Consider the following 24,012-nt stretch of genomic DNA (forward strand, 5'->3'; position numbering starts at 1 on the left):
TTAGAAGTAGTCCCGTGTCTCATCAACACAGAGCAATGAACATCAAATTGTCGGCTTCCATTTGCTTTTGTCATTTCCTTGATGCTGTAGCAGGTAATGAATTTCGCCCCAAGAGGAGCAGTAATGGTATTTTGGCTAACCAAGAATGGCTGAGAAGTAAATAAAGAGATAAGGCATAAGCTGGACTTTCAAAAAAACCTGGCAGAGAGTAGCAGTCTTTGGAAAGTTTAAGTCACGAACAATTCTATGAGAAGTTTTGTGTGGATAAAGCACTATAAATGTTTTGATTACTTCTCTGTATTTGTGTTGTTGCATTTTTGGGTTGTCTGTTTAAGATGAACATCATAAATTTGATGAAGTAAATTTTTCATGGGGGGCAAAAGGCCATTTGTCTGGGACACATAACTTTGAGCTTGAAATGAAAAGAAACTAGAACAAAAGGAACACGTCTTAAAAATGGTTTCTTACATAAATTTATAGATTCTTGAAGTGTTCTGAAGTTCTGGGTTATTTAACCTCATTTAAAAAATTACAGGAAGAACATGGTTGGAGGCATTCCTAGAAAAATTTCTAGGTAAAACACATCTGTAAACAAATCTCATGCTAGTTAAATCTAATTGCCAGCACATGGCTATTGAAATGATCGTCTGCTTCCCAAAACCTAGGAAATTAAAATTACACTGAACAGCTTTCTTTTTCCTCTCTAAAGGAGATTTCTGAATTGTCCATGTGTGTTCCAATGTATTGGATTTTAACAATTCTGACTGTGGCGCTTTTTAAAGTCAGCAATGAAATGATGCTATTTACTGGTCTTTCTCTGCCTTTCCCAAATCTCTGAGCATAAACTCTTTAAGACATTGACTATCTTATTACCCAGCAGTAAAGCATCAAATATGTTCGTGAGGGAAAAAAATTATACATGGCTAGAATTTGTTTCATGATAGACTTATAATTGCTTTTGACACTAATGCTTGGACAATATTTCTTTATTTTGTCCTTGTCTTTGCCACCAGGTTTGATTAACATGTGAATTATGGAATGAAACAGTTATCTGGCCAATTTTCTTCATTTTTGTGAAGAATATTCCTATATGCAGCAGTTGGAGATACACACAGAGAGCAGGAGGGGTAGAATCATTGGCAGTGCAGAGCGAATAGGCAGTGTTATTTTTCTTGTATTTTAATAATTTCAAACATTTATGATTTATCTACTGTAATATTAGAGTAGTGCATGTATTAGATCAAATCGGTAGGAAAATAAAGCAAGTAAGAGTAATATCCTAGGTTTTATCAAACTATATGTTTTGAAAGATTATTATTTTAACTAGGCCTCTTTGTCAGCTAACTTCCCCCCCAGTTAGAGTGAGTAAAAGTCAGTGGCTGGTTTGCATTACAGTTGTATAGCACATTTTCTTTCTCTGAGGGTTCCTTTTCCTCTGAGAGTTTTGCTGCTTTTTTATGAGCAATGAATATACCTTTGGAACAGATACAGTGGTGACTTATGCAGTCTGAGAGAGCAGGGCATCTGAAAGTGTGAAGCATGGCTATCTCTTTGGTTTTTGTTAGTTATCTCAAGCTTTTAAAAAACAGTATTTGAAGATATCAGTAAGTCTGCAGTACCAGGTAAAACTTTAAGGGCATTGCAACCTGCATTTGAGGTGATTATGTTACAAATGCAGTTCAGTCAACCAATTCTCACCCTAATGTGTTATCACCAGCTTAAAAACATCTTTTGAGACAAGAGTATCTATATGCTTTTAATTTATTGGGGTATTTGGGTATGGTGTGGGTTTTTTGGTGTGTTTTGTTGGGTTTTTGTTGTTGTTGTTGTTGGTTTTCGGGTGGTTTTTTTTAAGTGGCAATCAGGGCAGAGTCCAAAGCTTTCTACATTTTGGGTTTGAAATAACCATAGGTTCTGAAATTTACTTTTTGTACAATGTACATCACAGGTTTTAAACAGTCCTTGTCCTCATTTAAAGTCGCTGTTATCTAGTGAAACATGTTCATTGTACTACTGTTATAACAGAAAACTTCTAATGTGGCTTTAAATCTGATCATTGTTTTCAATAAGTAAGACGTTTTATGTCAATATTTAAGAATTGTTTGTATGCCTTATGATAACTGTAAGGAGTTTTAGGTAGTACTACCAGTATTGATGTGGAGTTTTATCTAAGGCAATATTGGTGAACATTTAAGGGAAATCATTATAGATTCAAAATATATTTCAAATCTTATATCTGCTCAGAAGAATAGTATTCATAAAAATATATTCTCAAATAATATTTAGACTAAGAATTATTGTTGCTCTTACTTACCTCAAAAAATACAATTTTTGTTTCATTACTTCTGTGAACTTGATGAGTGTGATTCCTGTAACACTTCCTTAGGATAATGAAACAGGGATTACATTTCATCTCAACTTCGTGAGCAGAATTTTTCATTATATATGGTCAGAATAGACTATTGTTTTGAAGCATTGCCCTATTCTGAAAGAGGACTATTTAGAAATAGTATTGCTTTTCCCAAAAGGTCTTTTTCCTATGTTTATTCAATCATCTCTGCAACTATAGCAACAAATGTACTCATAGCGATGAATACCTCATTAGTACAGCTTGAAAGAGCAAGCTGGGTTTCTTTTGCATCAATGACAAATGTCTTGACAGGGTTTACCAACTCTGTGTGCAGCACAGCAAGGTCTGCAGGGAGACAAGGAATTCCTTCTAGCTTGTAAGTCTGCTCATATTCAAATTGACTCAGCGTATCTATCAATCCATCTCCAGAGATGGTGGCAGCTGAATGGATGCTAAAGGACTGACAAATGGGACCTGCTTGGGTAGATCTTTTCCTTATGTTTAATTATCCATTTTTCCTGTTCTTCTCCAAGAACAGTGGGATCCTTTCGTCTTTAGAAAGGATCTAACAGGATCCTTCCTTTTTTGACTAGAGGTCCTTAAAGATTTACACCCTTGAATGGACTCCGAAAAGCTGTGTGTTTTCTTAAGCATGGGTTTCTTCCCTACCTCCAGTTCTTGTATTTCACTGACAGAAGATGTAGCTTCTCAGGTCACCTCCACGGCTTGTTATTTTCAAAGAAAGATCAGTGGACATAGCAGTCTTTGGCCACAGGTAAGGTGGATCTCTGATTGCACCAGCATATTTAAGACTGAAAAAGTGGAAAACCCATACCACTGGTCAGAATGTGTTTCATCAAAATTCTTGGAGTATGTCTTGGAGTTTTTTTTGAAGCATAGCTGGGTTTTGCTTAGGGTCAAGAAAAGAATCAAGTGTACTTCTGAACTACCGCAGCTGGAACCACACATCACATATTATTTTTGTTTTGAGAAACTTCAATTTTTGAAATATGTTCCCAGGACGCAGTTTGAACCTCACAAAAGTAAATATTGTAGACCTCTCCCTTCACAGCCTCCCTCCCTCATTCCTTTCTATGACCTGAGTTAAGACATAGCGTTCTGAAATTGAAAGCCGTCATTGGCCATTCTTCTTATTAAAAATAGCACGTATCAGTAAATGTGTGTTTAGCTTGGCTGGATTGTAGGAAGATTACTCAAAAAGGCCAGGAGTTGCAGCACTATGTTTAATAGCAGAGTAAGTGGCTAAAACTTTTAATTATACCAGGAAAAACGAATGTTGTCCACATAGGTGTAGTTATTTTCAGTGAAAATGTGGAAGTAATTACTTGAAACAGCAGTAAACTTTGTACTGTGTTATATAATATGTCCAATAATGAAATTGTTTCTAGAGTTATGGATTTGAGACTTTAATACCACAGTTAGAGTACTGGCTGTTTTTTTTCTAATCTGAAAATCGATTTATTGTGAAATGAAATGCACTTTTAAGGTGCAGTTATAAAGTATGGCAGCATTTATAGTTGTGCCTTGACGTTTGTTGTTGGTACTAGATTTTGGAAATAAGGGGTATATCTTTACAATGATATCTTTATAATTGAATATTATTTTAAGATGTTTTGATGGACTTTTGTTTGTTTTTTGTAAGACTGAGTTTTGGTGGTAAGAAGAAGAAAAGAAAGGGACAGTCACCTGGGGACAGGTTGTATATTCTTGGAACCTCTAAAAATGTTACCTTGTTGAACTTTGATATTGATGGAGAAAGCAGTATCACTAAATTAGTCTGCCTCTATAGTCAAATGATTACACACAGTTTACTCTTTTAGTGTTAGCTGGGAACACATGCACTCTGTGAGCAATTTTACCTTTTAATGTAACTTCCAAATTCTTTTAGAAGGATATTTTTGAGCAATGTTAAATCTTTGCTGTTTGTCATTACACTTGCATGATTGGTCACTTTTGTTGAATAGCTTGCTTTCTTTTCATTTATTGGTGTGCATCAGAATTCAAGGAGATGACATGGTCAAATCTGCCAGCTCTCCCACCCATCATGTAAGGATAGCAGCAGTCAGTGGAAGAAGCTGAGTTTTAGGCTTCCTTGATGCTAAAGTGTTAAAGACCAGTGAAGTTAATGCTTTATATGCTGCATATTCTTAACCTTGGAGTCTTAACCTTTTATTTATACAAATATTTTAGGATTTTCAACAAGGACATTATCTTCATTATATTAAACAGGAAGTACAGGTACATAGAAATAATTAAAATCTTGGAAATGATGCAAGTCTTGGCTTTCAATGCCTAAACCAACCCATAGTTCTTTTGCAAGGCTTTTTTGTGTGGACAGTCCCAGCCCGGATGTCATCCCTAAAGCCTATTGTCTAGTGAAAATGCTGTCTAGCAGGAGTAGGAAAAAAGTTCCTTTCTGTGCAGTTCGTGGTCCCATGGAGAATTGTGCCCATCACTCTCAGTGGAACAATAGGGCTAAAGGTTAAACAACGATACAGGTCAAATGAACAACCTTTTTCAAATGTTAGCACGCTGTATGTCAATGACTTGTCAGTTCTTAGACTATTATCTGGTTTTAAAATGACAGCTTGTCCTAGAGGAATTAGAATGAAGGTAAGTAATCTCTGCTAGAAGATTAAATGGTCTAGGATCTTCTTGAAAGTTTTCAGTCAAATCTGTGAACTGAAAGATGACTTATTTTGTTCTCCTGGTTTATTTGACATTTGGATTTTTATTTTTATTTTTTTGAAACTGCTTTTGTTGTAGTTAGGAAAGGTGGAATGTTTATAAGTTTGTACCAATAAATGTATAGCTACTGGTGAGGTGGTTTGCTTTGGAAAATTAAGTGGCTGTGGACCTCTGATGGTGAAGGAGATTGTGTAAGTACATGACTTGCTGATGTTGGTGTGAAGTATTTTGCAGGCAGCTGAGGCAGCTGTAAGCTAGTATTTGCATGGTCTGAAAAAATGAACCCTGATAAAAGGCAGAATATGTGGACATAGCTCATCCATGTCTGCCAAGAGAGCTGTTAACCCAAAACTGACGGTAGATGACCACAAAGCCCTGTCTTATGTCGCCAAGTAGCCTACAGACAAAAATGTGGAGAAAGTTTGCAGTCATGGGACAGAAGACAAAAGAATTCAATGGCAGCAATGACAGCAGCAGTAGTGTCAAATAATCTCTGTCTGTTTATTGGAGATTTTGAATTCTGCATCTCGGTGGAGGGGGAATGTTACCATCTGGAGGGTTTTCAATGCCAAAAAGACTTGTTTCCTCTGTTTTTATTTTTGTTTTTATTTTCTATGCCTTAAGGAGTAGCTTAATCGGCTTACCTTTCAATCCTGCATTTCCTGACCCAGAGTTGGCAGTCACTCTTTGGTGTCTGGCCTACACCATAGTCCTCACTCCATCTGTTCTGTTCCAGGTTTTTGGCCTGTTTATCATCTCATCTCCTTTTAATTATTTTCTAACCCATCTCCCCTCTACCATTTTGTTTCTGTTTGCTTTTATTTCTTTACTTTGTATATTTCTTCCTGACTTTGTCCTATCCCATCTCCCCCAAAATGGAAAGTCAAATGTTGTAAAAGCAGTATTGCCTTATTCCGCCCTTAGATGCTTTTGTGCTGGTGGTTATCTTCACTCACATCTTCTTTTTGGAGTGCTTTTCTTCCCGTAAATGCAAATAATTGTTGACCTGAGGAACCTAGTAAACAAGTAGTGAATAAGAAGCTGGAAGGATGTTACCTTATGCTTATATTAGAATTTGAAATCTTCACTTGGCAAGCTGTCCTGTATTCCAGCATGTAGTACTTTAGCCTGATTTTTCAAAATGGTTTTACCATGTGAATTTTAGAGGTAAGGACAGCCAACCAGACCAAGTGGAAGCTTTGTGAATTGTAATATAAAATAGATGACCAAACTCTGGCTCTTGAGCTGAGTGTAGGTTACTACCACTTAAAATTCAGTGCTTGAACTGCAGCTATTTCATGCAACCAGCTGCAGCACTGGAATGACATGGATACATAATTTCTGGCAGTGGGAGGATGAGGGTAGCAGGGAACTTCGTAGGCCAGGGCTGCTGGGATGTCCAGCTGCCTCTGGGTGTTCCTTTGCATTCTGTGGGGCAGGGAGGCTGCAGTTATTTGGTTGGATTTGGTTTACACCAAAAGATTTTCCCCTCGTGCTAGGGAAAAAAATGACTCAGCTATGGCTAACTTTTCAGCCTCCTTGCTCTGGTGGAGTCACTTGAGGAGACCCGTTCACGAAGAAGAATGTGTGTTCATTTCCTAGAGTTAACAAAAGAGGATTAGGCTACTTGCTTTTGATTATTATTATTTGTGATGTAGAAGGTCAAATATAGTATTTCAGCACAGTATAATTTTGGTTAGGGAAAAGAGGAAAGAGTTTTTTGCTTATGGTTTAAGAAATTATTCAAACATTAGTTACATTTCATGTTTTTTGGAAAATGATCTACTGAAGTTAAAACAAACACTCTTGAATATTTCCATGAAGGATTATTTCCGTAACTAGTGGCCCATGTTAGATACTGCTAGTGGTACAAATTAAATTAACGTAGAATAATTCAGATGTGGAATATATAATTAAATTCTGACTTGCCAAAACATAGTGTGGGAAAGAAAACAATGAAACTAGTGAAAAAATAAAGGCATATGGATGAAGCATTATACTTGGTGCACATTGTAAGTTTAAGCGTCAGAACAGTACATATTCAGTTTAGCTTGAACATCTTAACATTAGCTTTGAACATTCTAACATTTTTGTAAATTATTTTTTCTGTATTTTGTGCGATGGAAATAATATACCTTTCTAAGTAGGAAATATGTCTTTAACAATGATTTCTACTTTCAGTTTCGTGGTGTATTACCAAAACAGAGAAAATGCAAATCTGTTTGGACCTAATTACCGGTTGGTATCCCAGTATGGGCAGTTGAATTGGTATATTTGATATCTTCTGAATTAGTTAGAGGACTCAGCTGTGGTGACTAAGTGGGTCACTCCACTCATTAATTGAGGGGCAACTGTTTAATATTGTCCGTTGTGCCACTTCACAGCCTGTCACTTTCCAAACTGCCTTCTGGCAATACAGCTCCGCAGGGAAGCCATCAGCCTTCTCGTATTGGAATGATGTTCAAGAGACATGCGCTTAATTTGGATAAAATGAATAAAAGCACAAAGAAAATTGTAAAGATGGAGGTGAAATTTAAAGCAATTTATTCTGATACAAGATTATAGGACACCCCTGCTAGCTCTTTCTTTTCTTGTGATATGCCCAGTTTTGCAAAAAAATACTGTACAAAATTAATCTTTTTCTTTAAAATCAAGAAATAATAAAATCTTAGCATTTTACTGTTATGGCCTTACAGTGGAAAGTTTTAATTTCAACTTTGTAGCAAATAAAGCCCTCAAGTGCCATTGCATAGCAGAAGAATCAGATGTTTTAAAATATTTAAATCTTAATTTTTGTGTTAAAATCACTGCATCAGTGCCCAGTGGAATACATTAGCCCAGTTTGAATCAGGCGTTGTAACAGTAAATGTATGAAGACTTTGTATTCTTGAATATCCATTTTACGTCTAATTGAATTATTGTATATACAAATTTGTCTGTGTTGATGAGTCTTGGTGGAAATGCTTAATAAAATATGATCCTTAATTATCTGATTTAATTAAAACAGGCCTGTCCACGTTCTTGACAACCAGAGACCAGATTATGTTGTAGCGGTTTACACAGGGACTGGATAACAGATAAACCCTATCAAGTTTGTAATGTTGGAAGATCATTTAGAGAACAAATTAAAATGTACTTGGCCCCATTGCACTCAACTCAATGTCATGTTTTCCTTTGACATCAGAAGAACTTTTGAATGTTGTATTTGATCAAACCCAGAGTATTAGGGAGCTTCTAAACATTAGTGGGAGAACCTTACTCAGTTGAGGACATCAGGTAACAGACTTTACTGAGTGTCTGCCGTCCATTCAGGAATGTCACAGATTGTCAAACATTTGTAAATAGGTCAAAGAATTTGCTAGTGGCACCTGTTAAACCTCCTCCAGCTCCAGCAGGACTCTAGTCTCAGACAGGTGTGCTCTGCTAGGTAGGAGAGCATAGGGAAAGTGATGTGGACAAAATCCCAGTCCCTAAAAGAAAAAAATGAAGGTACCTGGCGGGTTGAAATAGAGAACTGGCAAGAGCACACTAAATTAAACGGCCAAGCTATGAAATATATTGCTCTGTTTCTTCATCAGGTAAAATAAATATGAAATATTATTGCTGTTTGGCAGTGGCGTTCCCTCACAGCCTCGGGGAGTCCATGTTTCCCCTGTTCTGAAGCCATCACAAAAGTCAATTAAAGTTTCTTGAAGCAGCCTATTTCTCTTATTTGGAAGAAGCATTTGAAAACATCGTAGTTAATTGATGTCAATTTCTCAATTGTGTTTTTGAGAAGAGATTGACAGTGAGAAATGCCTAATGCTTATTTTGAATTCAGGAATGCAAATGTGCTGTCAAATTAAGCATTAACACACATAGTGCGTGTGTTATTCTTGGGTATTGTTTTGAATATATTAGGTACATGACCTTTGGAGTTGTTCACTCAGAACCAGCAAACTGGTGATAGCTCAGTGGGACTCTTACTGCAGCATGCTCTACATTTTTCTAAAATGTCTCTATCCAGATAATTAAGGAACAAGGCATATAGCTAGTGTTAGTAGCATCTTTAAAGAGTGCAGTTAATGAATTAGCTGCAAAACCAAAAAGAGATTAAAAAAAAAAACAATAGAACCATGAAACTTTATTCCCTGCCACCTCCGCAATACGTTTTATTGTTGTTCACTATAGCATTTTTTCCCTTGTGGCTGGGTAATGAAATCAAGCTAGTGCAGTTCTTCCACCTTCTCAATAGCGGAGGTTGCATCCTGTCACAGACTACAGTAACTTCCAGCTAATCATTTATCTGGAAATGGCTTTTCTTTAAATCTTTTAGAGGGGTAGTAGAAAAGATTTAAGAAGCAGGTTTCAGAAGATGATATGTATGATTTCTCTTGCTCTATGAAAAAAGCAGACTATAACACTCCCTCGTGAAACTGGCAGCAGTTCTAGTAGGAGCTGGAAAAACTCTGAGAGTCCAGTGTGTGGAATAACTTGGTTTTTTCAGAGGTGCCTCAATCATGACATGAAGCAGTTTGCAGATAGAAGGGATGAATCTCTTTGGCTTTCTTGCTTGGAGGTGTTGCTCGTTCCCCATCACATGAGTATAAACAGGAATTTCTATTGCCTTCATGTTCTGGAAAGAATACATAGACTCCAATAAAGACTTTTCTACAGAATTGCTCTTCTAAAAGACAATCAATGAAGAGTGGTGTCATTAGTTAGAATACTAATGCCCAGACACTAGTAGTTTGGGTCCTTTTCAGTCATCGGCTATGAAATTATATGGGCAAATGGTTGAGGAAGAAACTGTACAGTAGTTATGGTTCTTTGAATTATGATGTTATTTATAGTCTATGGCCCACTAGCATCAAGTCTTCAGAGTACTTGGCTTTTACATCAAGACATGAAGGAGTCTGGGAGCCCTGCACATCGTGCTCTTAGCCAGAAAACAGAACACTTGGAGCTGAAGTACAAACAACAAGTTATGCCAGTGGCAGCCTGAATCTGCAGCCTTTCAGCTTCATCCACTTAGAATGAAAGAGAGCCATCAAATGAGAACATATTTATAATACATCTGAGAAGGCTGTTGTAGCTGTGATAGCTGTGAGGTAAATAAATGTTTCTTTCAATGCTCCTGCTGAATTTCTAACTAGTTTTAGACCAGAGGAGAGTACGTAGGTGCCGGAGCAAACCCAGGTAGAATTAGGTCACCTTCCTTCCTCTCTGTGCATGCACCTGGCTGTTGCCACTTCATGTTATTTCAGCCTTGCTGCTCCCGCTGTTATTAGTGCAGAGCTCGTGGAGGTTCAGTGGAGGTGCCCAGGTGAGCTCTTATGATAGCAGGTGAGTTCCCGTCCTGCTGCAAGAGCTGTGAACGTGCTGTACGTGGGAGAGGTGACCCCTGGTAAAGCTGGCCACCTGCAAAGTGCTGTGAAATACTAGGAAGTGAGCCTACTGCGAAAAGATTTCTTCTTGCCATTGTCTGTAGTTGGAACAAGTGGGAGACTGTCAGTAAACATTTTCTTGTGGAATATGAATTTCAGGTTCGTTGTCTTCTAACAGTGTTTTGCTACATGAGCCATTAGTTAGGGCCGTATGTACTTGAATACCATGAGTGAAGCTTTGAAGGGTAAAGCGGTGTGTACTGTACAGGAATGCTTGCTAAAGATGATGAAGGAGTATAGAGAGGAAACTACGCATATTCCTCCTGCAAAAGAATTTTTGTTACTAGAGACTGGTCAATCTGTGAAGCTAAATTCAGTATTACTAAACACGCATTTGGTCAAGCTTTAAAATGAGAAAAGCCCGCCTTGCATGCTCGCTTTTTTGGGCTACAAGTTTCCTATCTTTAGCAGGTCTTTTTGTGCTGGATTCTGGTCTAGTGTGTTTAAAATTATTAGCGTAGCTCCCTTATGGAATTCTTAAAACATACTTTAGTGACCAGTTGTATCCACTGTGCTTTTGTTGTGGCTGTTGGCTATTCCTACACCTAACAGATGGCACTCGCTTAAACTGACAAGCTGTGGGATAGCCGAGCATTACTAATAAAACCTATCACATGTTAAACTTGACCTGACATTAATCAAGTTTAGAATGCTACAAATGATTCATGGATAATAATTAGTCTCTTGATCATATTAGTGAACATCAGTCTCACATTGCTGCTATTATCTGCTTTCATTCTTATAGGGAACAAATCCATTGCAGTAATTAGGTGTTTTTAATGTCTTTTGAGCCAAAAATGTTCTGTATGATTAACTTGGCAAAGAGGTTATTTTTAGTCTTTCAGTATTACTAGTTTCAGAGCTTCTAGTAAATTAACAAACTGAAAGGCTTTCTGTAAAATAGTATTTTATAAAAAGTATGTATTTTTAAATTTTATCAACTGAGAGAATTCCCATGTGTCTTTAACGCAGTCGTTTGGTATAATTTCATCACAGTATGATTCAGCTGTTGCCACAGATTACACAGTTCAAAATAGTGGTGATTTTGTTAAATGGATGAACCTTTGGAGTTTACTTTTACTCTTCTTGTTTAGTACTGAGTTATAGGTTAACATCAAGTGCTTTCAAGATGTATGTATTCATACAGACAAAATAACGTTTGTAGCTTTTCTCTGTTTATATTTTGAATTAGCATCTTGAGTGGATGGCTGCGTGAAAGCTAGGATTTGAGCTTTAAGCATAAATTTTTTTTAAAGGATTTTCATCCAATTTGAATTATACACTGATTTTACAGCCCAAGAGCATGAAATTTCTTTTTAAGTAATAAGCAAGTGAGAAGTTTATACTTTGTGTTCCTTATGCAGTTAGGGCAAAGTAGATCATTTCACTGGTTTACTGAAAATGTAGCAGTATTCTTCAATATGTGTTGGTTCTTAATTAGCATATAAAACTTCTTTAAATAATTACTTCTTAGGGAGTTCAGTTTTTAATTTATTTTCTACAGTTTTTGATCCTACTCTTCCTTTATGCATTTTTTTAGACCATTAGCATGGGTCAGGAAATATTTTGTAACTTCATGATTTTTTTAGTGTATTAGCTTAAGAATATTTAGTATAAGCTGTGGTTTTCTGACTGTACTCTCAGTTACCATGCTGCATTTCCTTTCTTGCCTTTTTGTTGCTGGTTTCCCAGCAAACAAAAATTCAAAATCTTTAAGATAAATATAGCCAAATACAATGAATAATTGAGGATGCATTATAGAATTGGACTTTACCCTGCTGTAAAGATACACTTCAACTGATACTGGTTTTACCTCATTTATTGGACATAAGGTAGCATATCATATTTTGATTAGGAAATGAGAATAATGCAAAGGAAACTGGGTCATGTTAAATTATTAAAAATCTACTCTTTAACATTTTTATAGGTGATTTGGAGGAAAACATGAAATCATATAAATGAGAGACGGATTACTTGTGTTTTTGTGAGGGAAGTAACTGTTAACGTTGAAATGCTAGTTACAGCTTTTGGAATCACAAGGTGCAAGCAGAAATACTTACTTGTATGACCATGTGTTAAGTCACACTCCTGAGACCATGGGCCGTGATTTCAGGACCTTCACAGTTACTTGGAAGGAGCCACTTTGAGTCAAGCAGCCAGTTGTAATGAGCCATTGGCTAGTGAAATACTTTGGATATATGAGCACTTGCCTGAGATCGCCTTGAAAGGAGACTCCTGTGGAGAAGAACAGGGAGTGCATTTTTTCTTGCTGCTATGGCCCTTCTGGAATATTCTGTCTAGTCTAGCTGGGATGGTTTCTGTTGATGAAAAAAATGACAACTGTGAGTTTAGAGGAAACATTATTGACGTATTTGAAGAGTTACACCTGCTTCCTTGTGAAATGTTTGAAATGTGAAGCTCGTTTCTTGCCCAAAAAACCTCTAAGAGATGTCTTGGTCAGTGTCTAAATAGAGGAACAAGGAAGAAAAGTTGAAGGAAGAAAAAAATTGCTGAGAAATAGGCATTAATTTTTTAATTGCGTATGCAATACTTCATTGGAACAACTTAACGAAGATTGTGGTTCTCCATCCCAGCATGCTGTAACTTGAGACTGCACAGTTTTCGAAAAAATTACTTGGCACTCGAGCATATCACTTAAAGAGGAACTTAAATATGCATGAGAGGAGAGGGTTTCATCCTCATAGCTGTCTGAAAGTTAGTCTGAACTGGTGATCCAGGCTACATCTGGTTTTGGGCAGGGAGGGAAGAAAGCAGCAGAACTGCCAGAGGTATGTCTTTGATCCTCTCCCATCTCTCCCCAAACTGTTAATTTACACTAGATTTGTTTAGGTCAGCTGTTTTACTTCAAATGCTAATGCTAGGTGAGGTGAACGGTATCTCGAGTATGAAAAAGATAAAAGTCTGAGTGGATTCAATTTGAGTTTTTTCTTTTTTTCTTTTTTCCTTTTTTCAGAAGGTGTGTGCTCCCTCTAATTCCCAAAACCGTGTATTCCCCAGAGTCACTAAAGACTGTTTTGAAAGTTTTACCATACATTTGTAGTAATTTCAGTCAACGAACCAAAATCAAAACTTCTCTTAACACTTTATTTTGGGCTCTGTTTCTCTTAAAATGTGAATTAGCCAACTTTTATTTGTGGAAAGTTTGAGATTTTGAGTTTTATTTTTAACTAATATATATGAAACTTTTCCCTCCTCAGTATATAGTTACTCACATGCTATTTGATGCTTTTTTACTTTGAGACTGAAAGCAGCTGTTTAATTCTTGATATCTTCTCTGCTTTTAGAAACAAAACAAACCAAAAAAGAAATGGTGCTGCAGGACAGGGGAAACTGGAAAGATTCTGAGGAGAAGGAAGGAGCAGAGACTACAACTGTAGCTTAGAGGGACCAGCTTCCCTCACCTGACATTAAGCTGCATTTGATAATATTTTCAGGCATTGCACAGTAGCTTGTGTATCATCTGGAGGGAAGCTTATACCCCACCAACAGCATGTTTAATTCTTTTCTAGGAGGCCTCCTTTTTAAAATGTAATGTTTGAAAGCTGGAGTTTAGAATGTTAATAGTTTGGATGATGGTTCCATCATTGCCTGTTCCTGATTGATTTATTTTGGGAAATGTGATAGTTGTGAATCTGAGCGAGACTATTTTTGCATTATTTTAACTTAACTGAACTTAACATAGAAGTCATTCTGTAGGATTTTTGATGTCATTCAAAAACAGGTTTTCTGAAAATGTTATGTAGTAGGTTATTCTCAATATATTTTTCTGCTACTCATAACAAGGGAGATCCAGATTTCAATTCTGATTTTTAAGCAATATAGTTTTGTTAAGCAGGGTTTTAGGAGTTTTGTGGGTTTTTTTGTTTTGTTTTGTTTTGTTTTTAAACTTAAAGCCAGGGAGGCCACCCAGTAGAAATACTGGTTTTGTTACACAGATCTTCAGCGGGATTTGTGATTCACCGATCCTTTCTTCAGAGACTTCTGTATGTAATAATAGAGATGAATTTTGTTGTCTTGTGAGTTAGCAAAAATATGATGAAAATACTGCTCTTAGCAGCAGACACATTAAATTCAGGTATGTGTTATTGAATGTTGTTAAACCACTGTACATTTGAAAGCATTTGTACCTCCCACTTTGGGTGTAAAACTTTTTCTGGGATGTCTTAAATACATCAGCAAGCAGTATTAAAGTAAATAATTTTTATATTGAACTTGGATAATTAAGATCTCACAAAAGAGTGTATACTGAGATGAGACAGGGCTATTGAGGTTGTCATGTAAAAATAGAAAAATACAGAAACTGGCAAGCAAGATGAAACAAATTCATGTAAAAATAAAACAGGAGCACTGTCCTATTTTAAAAGCAGAATAGTCCATCTCTTTTAGAGAAGTGCAAGGGAAGAGCCAGAATAACTGTTTCCTTTTAAAAAAAGTGGTTATTGGTGCTGGTAGCTTCTGAATCTTTTTCTGAAGACTGTATAATAAGTTCAAAGAATCTGCAGTACGTGTACAGAGATTTCTGAGCTCATGTCTGTAAAATCTGACAGTTGTCAGGATGTGAGAATTACTTTGTCGTCTGATGGTGAGGGCTGTCATCATCAGAGGAAGGGATTGTCCTGTAAGTTGGGCTGAAACCTAAGCCAGTGAAGATGCTGGCTCTGTGAAGTTAGGAATGACAGTATGCTCATGTCTGAAGGTGCTTTGCATTCTAGTTAACTGACAATTCGATTGGTAGTTTATTTGTAACCGATACTTTTGAGTAAAGTATGTTCGCTTTCACAGCTTTTGCTGTGGAGTGAACGGGTAGATGATCAGTAATTTGAAGGTGACTCTGAAAAACTGCTTAGGGACTGGTGCAGGCAGAGTTGCTCTAGCTTGACTTAAAACTGAATGAAGCATATAGCAGTTCTGAAATTGAAAAAGCAAGGAAAATGGACATATATTTGTCTTGTATTATAAAATTCAAAGGGATTTTTTTTCTGTATCTCCAAGTATTTCAGTAGGCTAACAGTTTTGAATCAGAAATATGGACAAAATGGTTAGGAATATTTGCATATTGTGACATAGCAGATCGATAATAGTGGTGTGCAAGGACCTTAGCTAAATTATTTTGTAGAAAGTCAATATGACTTTGCAGAATCATTATTATGTTTTGGAATTCACATAACTCTCACAGCATGTTTTGTTTCCATGAGATTTTTTTTGTAAGGGGAAGGAAAAGGCACAGTAGTACCTACTGGACTTACTTATTTTATGAATAAAGTAACATCTGAAAACTCATCAGAATCATGTGGCTTGCTCAGAAATACATTAATAAAAACCTACTAGCATTATGTGGAGTCTGTATGCACAGAAATTTGCTCCTCTTCCTGCTGGAGGAGCCAAGTGATTTCTTTATTGATAAGTGTAGAGAGATCTCCAAAGCATGATTTTTCAATAATCCACTCAAGAACTGCTGACTGGTTCAGTGTTTTAGCAAAATCAGCTTCAGCAGGTTATTAGTGCTGCTTTGGTGACATACTGCTGCTCCTCATCTCAGTGGTTAAAGAGCAAAGAGAAATCCTGTTACTCGTTGTACAGCTCCACTCATTCCATGTGATTATGCCATTCTTTTCTTTAGAGGAATATTATTAGAGGTAGCAATAATTTTTAATTTGATTTAGTTATAAAGTAAGAAAGGAAAAGTTTTAAATAATAAACTGTACTGTGAGTATGTGGTTTATTGCAATGTTCATGGGGAAGCAGGAAGCTGCAAGAGGTGAACAAAGGGGTTCACAGGTGGAAATAGATGCCACGAGGCTACAAGGAATAGCATGCCAGAAGAATTGGCTCGCATGCATCATTTACCCATCTTTTATAAAATGTCATTGAGATGCATTGCATTTTATCTGATCCCTGGCAGTCATCCCAGTCAAGCAGGTGTGCCATTTATCATGGTGCCGATTAAAAAAGACCGTACTGTTCAAGCTAATTAGAAATTTTAACGTGTGGAAGGTTGAACATCGTTTTTTAAAAGATGAACCGTGATATCTGCATTTTAAGTTCATAATCCTAAAAACCTTCTATCAACTGGTTTTTTAGTGTCAAAAATACTTGCTTTTACGTCAAACATTGCTTTTCTGCTCATTCTCGTGTCATTCCAAACTTTCTGCAATATCAATGGGTATATATTCTGCTGTTCACAGACAGCCTCTAAATAGTTTAATTCTCAAGAAAATGTGTATGGGAAGAAGCTCAGAGAAAATTTCCATTCCCTCCTTCCCACTTCCCTCTCCCCCAAATTGCTAATCCTTTCTAGTTAAATTCCTTTCTAGAGTGTTATCATTCAAATACTTGTAATTGACCTAATGAGAATGAAAGCAGCATAACTGAGAATGAAAGCAGAATAACTGGGAGTACAAAGAGGTTTAGTTTTCTGTTGAGGCTTGCTCTGGTTTTAAAATCCTTTTGTCTTTGATGTCTAGTTGACACTTGGGAGGAGATGTCTTAGCGAGAACACTGTGGACCTCCAAAATGAGAACGAGTTCAAGTCTGAAACTGGGTGTCAGGTTGATAAGAGGGATTCCTTTGCATTTTATAATTCTGGTGGAGTAGTGAATGAAAAGGAATACCAGAATGTATTTTTGAAATGGTAAATTTTGAATTTACATTTTCCTCCCCGTTTATGAAGTTGTAATAGTGCTTTAATGTAGTTTTCTAAAACTACATGTAGACCAGAGTGGAGAGAGCTACAGGTAAAACAGTGCATGATAATAATTTTATGCTTTACCCGGGTGAGTCACACACTCCAAATTAAAAGATTGTTTCTATATTCTTAAGTTTTATTTTGGGAAAGAGTAAATAATGCAGTTTATGTAAGCTCCAACACCGAAGTAACCATGCCTTCAAATTATAGTTCCTTTAAGAACTTAAAATAAGCAGAAACAGAGATGATTGGTTTCTGTTTGCCACTTTGGTTAGTGCTTTTTAATAAGCTAGCTAGAAATGTATAAAAAGTATAGTCTCAGCTAATTGGAAGTATGTATTTTATTTTTAAAGTATTATTATTATTCAGAGAGGGGTTTTTTGGTACTTGAATTTAATGAAATCTTTCCCATGTGTTTTTGTAAGTATGAAGCACATTCTTATTACAGATTTCTCACTGGCCAGTCAGTTTTGGAACCGCACAGTAACCTTGCAAGTGACCCACAGAAGACTTAGCATGTGTAGAAATTTTTTAAACTTTTTTTTTTTTTTAACTTTTTGACATTTGTTTAAATATATTCCCAATGTACTCATTGCTCTGATGAAGCGAAGACTAACAATGAATTTATGAAAGAATTTGGGATTTTTTTTTTTTTTGTTATTTTGTGTAGACATCTGGTAGAGAATGCATTACACTGTGAGCCTCAGCTGTAAATTTCAAAATGACAACAGGTAAACACAAGCTACAACTTCAATTCCAAGTATGGACTTTCTCTACTGAAAAATAGTGTTTCGCTGGATGATTTCTTACTCAGAATCAAATATTCTTAAAGTATTTTACCACTTGAGAGTACTCTCACAGACTGTGGTTTTTTTAATTAAATTGTATCTAAAAGTTGAATAGTGAAAGCTGTATTTGTTGATGCAGCTATAAGCACAAATATGCTAATGACTATGTGGATAAGGAAAAAAGCTAGGGTTTTTCATAGCAAAACGATCAATTATTCTGTGCAAACAGTTACAGGTTTAAGTGAAACATCATGTTATATTATTATTGTTTGAAATATTTGGCCACCAGGCTTTTGATCCATGAAACATATAAATGCATTACTTGGAGTTGTACAGCCCGTAGTAAGATACAAATGTTAATTCTCAACTCCTTTCATATTTTTGCCCTTTACTGACTTCATTTGAATAATTTGGTCAGTGGACCATTGAGTTAAGTTGAACTATAGAAAGGAAATGGTACAATATTAACAGTCGAGGCCAAAATGTTACTTTTAAAACTGACTGTGATTTACTGAGTTCTGTATTTGCTATATTATGACCATGTGGTTACTTAGACATCACAGTTTTTTTCAAATGTTACTAAAGGCACCTACAACTTCAGGACAGATTCTTCGTCTCTACAGTAAAACATAAATTGAAATTAATAAAGAGGTATTTTGGTAATTCTCCTAATTTTTGCTATTACTTGTAAATTGTAGTTCTCATTGGTTATTTGCTTTTCCTTAGCCAAGTCATAATTTAACATGGAAGTGTACCATCAGTTCTCATAAATGTCGACTAGCTGGTTTCATTAGTTTGTTTAGTTAGATGGTTTTTCTGTGGTAAATGCATCTTGATGGATATGTTCACCTCCATACGGAATTCACAGTCTTTGAAAATGTAAAACAGAATATTCAAGATCCAAATTAATTCAGACAGTTGTTTTACAGTAGTGTAGCTGTGTTACTGGGTTATGCCCTAGTTAGGGAGTCTGCCAAACATGAATTTTGAATGATGCCCTGAAATATTTTTCAGTACATAGTTTCAATCTAAAGTAAGTTCTACTTGTGTGTTAAAGCAGCAAATGTGTTTTTTAGTTTGGCCACAAATGACTGTGGTGTCCTGTATCAGAACTATTTTTTCTTCATCTTTTAGTGTATAGAATCATCTTGGTTTCTCAGTATTTCTTTTTGGACAAAGGCATTTTCCTTGAGTAGAACTGTAAGGATTCGCCTTCCTGAAACTTGTTTCAGCCTTGAGTGTTCTTTGTAAAAACTGCTAATTTGTTGAAGCTTTCTATGTTGACATTTCCCAAGCTCTAATGTTAAACCATAAATAAGCAGTTTACTAGCAAATTATTGCAGTAGTAGCATATAATCTGCTTTGATGTGCAGTCTTCTAAGTGAAATATTTCTCTGTGGAAAAAAGATTTCTTTTCCTTTTGTTCTACAGCTCCTGGAAGGAAGCTTTGCCAGAGAAGTTAGCCATGAAGTGGATGGACTGATATTTCAGCCTACAGGAGTAAGTAGCGTAGAAATGGACTTTTCTCCCTTCGCTCAAATGAAATTCTCACCCTCCCTCCCCACTCATCCTCCCATCTACTACCTAATTTTTGTTTTGGTCAGAATTACTTTGCAGTGTTGGTTCTGATTTTTCCAGTTCCTCAGACTACTGAAATTCAACTCGTTGCAATCTAATTTGTAGTATGTGTGACTTTGGATTAATCCATGGTGGTAGTTTTCAGGAATCAGCTCATGGTTTTTTTGCATGTGTACTATGACATGCTCCTAAATAAGGAAGGATTTTTTCTGACTGCATGAGTTCTGTGACTCTTTCAACCATTGATTTGAGCTCTTGGATTATTTTTCTTTCTCAAGGATGTTCACACGTTAAAATTTTAGTAAAATTTGTGACTCATGTTGTTTTAGTGCAATTAAAGCATAATATATTCTTGAGCCGTGTCTGCCAGTATAAAGGTACATGACTTGGCTGGGGAGAAGTCACCAGAAGAGCTGCAGACAACCAGAAAAAATAATGTAAATGGTTCTCAAGCAGGAAGAGTGGCTTTAAAGGAAGTCAGTAGCATGGCCTCATCCATCCTACTACTGCTCCTGTTGATACAATGGATACACTGCAAATGCGTATTGTGTATTGGCATAGATAGTGACTGTAACATCATCCATGTTGACTTTTTTCTTAGCTTGTAAAACAAGGAATTGTTTTTGATTATTTCAAATTTGACAGATATTTCTGCCCTCACAGTTGCTCACAGAAAGCATTTGTGTTTAGTTTTCCAGATAAAACAGTTTTTTCTGGTCTGCTTCCTATAGTGTAGATCTTAGCAAGGGTGATGACACTCCCATCTGGAAATAAGATTAACCTCTCTTCTCTATTGCAAGTTCTACATCAGCTAACCACAAACTAACTGAGCAATTAGACCACATATCTTTTTTTTTTTTTTTTTTTTGTATATAACTATTTCCAATTCAAAGCAAAAGTACTAGGGTAAAGAAGATTCATACTTTCATAAGAAGTCCTGATGATGTCTTAGAATATTGTTAAAATCTAAAGCAATTGTAAAGGCTTTTCAGAACTACTTTTCTGAATATTAGAGGTTAAGCTATGCAGAGTTGCTAGAGCTAAATTTGAAATTACCTTTTCTAGTTGCAATGAAATTACTGAAGAATGTATCTCTCTGCTGTTGTTATAGGAAATTAATATCTGATATGTTTTGTGTTTCTAGAACTTGTGTTTTCTGATTTAGTATACTGAGAAATTTATAACCCAGCAAAAAACTAATTTTGTTGGATAAATGCTTATAAAAGTTTTTCATCTTTAAAATATGGGATATATTTGTTTAGTCTGATTTAATGTTCAAATTTCAGTATTATTTCAGGATTTATGGAATGTAAGTTTGTTGCGTCTGTTATTAAACCGGTTTTACTAGATTAAGCAATGTGCAGTTTTCTCAATGGCTTTTGTAGTTGAGGAAATCTAAATAATATATTTAGAGCAGAAGAAACTATTGTAGACCTACTAATTGGGAAATAACTATTAAAGCTGATTAACTGGAAAGGATGAAGCTGATATAGATAGCTGAGTGCTTTTTTATTTTATGTGGTACAGAGGGCATAAATTAATAGACAACAATACAAGGGCAACAGAGTATAACAATGCATAAATGATCTCTTGAGAATACTAACTGAAATATTTTTTCTTTTTGTATTATAGTTGCAGTTATATGTGTAATGTATTACATCTTTTCACAGAGAAAGATACCTATTGTTGATCGAGGTAGAGGCCTGAATTTTGGTTGTCGTGAGACCTAAAGACCTTTATAAAACCAGTTTGTCTCAAGTGAAGAGACCGTGGTGTATCCAGAAGAAAACAATTCTTAACAACCATTTTTATTGACATATTTGATCTTGCAGAAAGAGAGACAGACAGAAGTGATGCTGAGTTTTAGAAGATGAGGGAAATTTAAGAACATCTTTTGAGAGCTCCTGAAGTCTCATGTGCGTTTTGAGGAGAAGAAAACAAAAGTAGACAGGAATTGGAGCAAAATCACAAAGAAGGATAAAATGGCAGCAGAGGAGGATGAACTGAATGTGACCATTTACAGACAGGAAAATTTTGGGGGAAAAATACCCACACTTTCCACACTTTTAATAGTTAAAGCAGAATGCAGAAGTTAACTATTTAATATAAAGAATGTTGAGGTTATTAGTTCAGTCTGTTTGAAAGTCTTTTCTGTGGGTTTTTTTGGGGTTTTTTTGTTTTTTTTTTTCATTTACTCAGAGATGTTCCTCTTGATCTCTGGTCTTAGACACAGGCATCTAGACCTGAGTATATGGATTTATTCCCCACTAGCTATAGGCAACACTGGTACTGGGAGTCAACATGGATGGAGAAAGAATATTTTGTTGTTTTGAAGTTTGGTTTAATTCTGAGTTATAATAAAAATCAAAATGCCGGAAATGATTTGTGAATAGGAATTATGCTTTTAGCCTCTAAAAGCTCTGGGTTTTCTCACTTTTCTCTTGGGTTTGAAGAGATTTGGCATCAAGTGCCTGTGAATTAGTTCAATTTTGAGAGTTTGGCATGCTTTAATGAAAAGGGATTTGTGAAAAAGTTTTACTACTGAATCTAGGGTTTCAGTTAGATATAATAGGGTTTATTTCTGTTAGTCTTCCTATCTAAACTCATATTATGAATAGCAAGGTTCTTGTACTGAAGCAGAAATTGTTTTGCATTGTGACTGGTGGTGGTAGAAACGACGTTAAGGAGTAAGGAGATTGTTTTCTGCCTGTGCAGGTTAGTTTATTTTGCGAGGTCATGCTAACTGAGCATTATTATTCCTAACTAATTCACCAGTTACTTGAGTTACTTATATTGGTTATTGCCCAGGGTATACAAGTGCTTTAATTTCACAATGACAATTGAAAGGCAATGACTGAGGCCTCCCTGCTTCTTTCCCCCTCCTCCCTTTCCAGAGACTGAAAGCTTTCACAGATCATGAGAAGAGCATGTTTAGTGGAAGTGATGGAGGTTTTTGCCTCGTTTATGGTTTAAGAATGCTTTGTAGGTGATTTGATGTGATGTGTGCTTCATAGTGCCCCCTGTGCATCCCCTGCATTAACTTACCATTCTCGAACAACGCCATGGTGAGACACAAATATAAGACAATGTTTTCTTACTATTGTTTCTCTTCTTCCCTTTGTACTCTTTTCCTTTCCTCTTTTCATGCATCCTCTCTATCCAATAGCCTGATTCCCACATTCCTTTTGATTTCCCTTTTATGTCACTTCTCCCTAACGCTTCTTTTCCCTGCATCATTTTCTATCCATTTAAGATGCTACCGATATAACTCCCATATGGCTAAGTCAGCTCCATTCCATCTGATCAGCTTTCTGATCCCTCTACATGTAACAGGTTGGCAGAGCAGGGACCGAAGCTAAATGCTAATTAGGAGGAGTGAAACAGGCCAGCAGGAAACTTCATGGACAGGTATGTCGCCCTGGGATCATGCCCCAGACAATGAGTGAATTAGTTTGCAGGTAAAAGCCAAACACCTTATTCACAGATTCTGAATGCTTGTGTAAAGACTGGAAGCTTTCAATCCTTTTTTCTAAAAGGTTACTTCAGAACAGCAAACAACTTCTTACATTTGTTTTAGAACACTCGCAGTTTGCCAACCTGTGTGTTTTTAATGGAAATCTCAAAAATGGCCTCGTATCTTCTGATGGCAGAATCAGCTCTCTGACCTATGCCCACTCATCAGTGAAATTACTTTTGTTATCTGCCTTGTAAATCATACCTTTGCTAGATATCTCAGACTGTCTGATTTTTATGCTAGCAATCTCTTATTAACCGACTTTCTTGCTGGCTAGAACTATTATTTTCCCTTGCTTGGGAAAAGGATGTAGGAATTATTTTCTTACTTTAGCCACCTAAAAGAAGGCTTGCTGGACATCACTTAGGAAGGCCTAAGGACAGTTTTTGAGCATCTGTGGAAAGCTTGTATCAGAATTTATTCTCTTCTGTTCCATCTTTTTGCCTCCTGAACTCTGTGATGTTTTTGTGTTGGCTCGGGCTGATTTCTGTTTGGTACTTCTCCGTGCTCTTATTTTGGGTGAGGAATAAAGTCCAGTTGTGTGGGTTTGGGATTTTTCCGGGGAAGGAAGAAGGGCAGCTGCTGAGCTCTGTTCTTCTAAGATAAATGTTGTTTTAAAGAATGGCTGAATTATTTAACACATAACTCTCCACACTGAATACTAACAAAAAGCTTAGCCTTTAAGATGAAGAGAATAATGAACAAGTTTTTATTACTGACTAACGTTGCATGAGTTTTTAATATACCTTCCTTCCCCTCCCTTGGCAGACTTAGTGGTGATCTGAAATGCTTGGTTGCCTGTTAATTATTTGTGCTATTCCCATTGTATAATAGGCTGTGTTATTTTCTGTCATTGTAAAAGTTCACCAAAAATCACTGAAGTTAACACTGAATGAAATACCTCCAAAAGGTACCACCAAATAAAATATCTCCAAAAGGCC

The 24,012-nt window shown here is 36.3% G+C and overlaps 1 protein-coding gene across 2 annotated transcripts in view; it reads left to right on the forward strand.

Annotated features, from left to right (window-relative positions):
- Positions 1-24,012, forward strand: part of RNGTT (RNA guanylyltransferase and 5'-phosphatase) — a 200,779-nt gene that overhangs the window by 80,786 nt on the left and 95,981 nt on the right. Inside the window, exon 12 of one of the 2 annotated variants that reach the window (XM_050893968.1) lies at positions 19,411-19,479. The exons of the other annotated variant lie outside the window; for it this stretch is intronic. Within the exon in view, the coding sequence (XP_050749925.1) occupies positions 19,411-19,479 (69 nt within the window). The remainder of the gene's footprint in view (positions 1-19,410; positions 19,480-24,012) is intronic. 2 annotated transcript variants of the gene reach the window in all.

This window comes from Gymnogyps californianus, chromosome 3 (assembly GCF_018139145.2).
Source record: "Gymnogyps californianus isolate 813 chromosome 3, ASM1813914v2, whole genome shotgun sequence".
Lineage (NCBI taxonomy): Eukaryota > Metazoa > Chordata > Aves > Accipitriformes > Cathartidae > Gymnogyps > Gymnogyps californianus.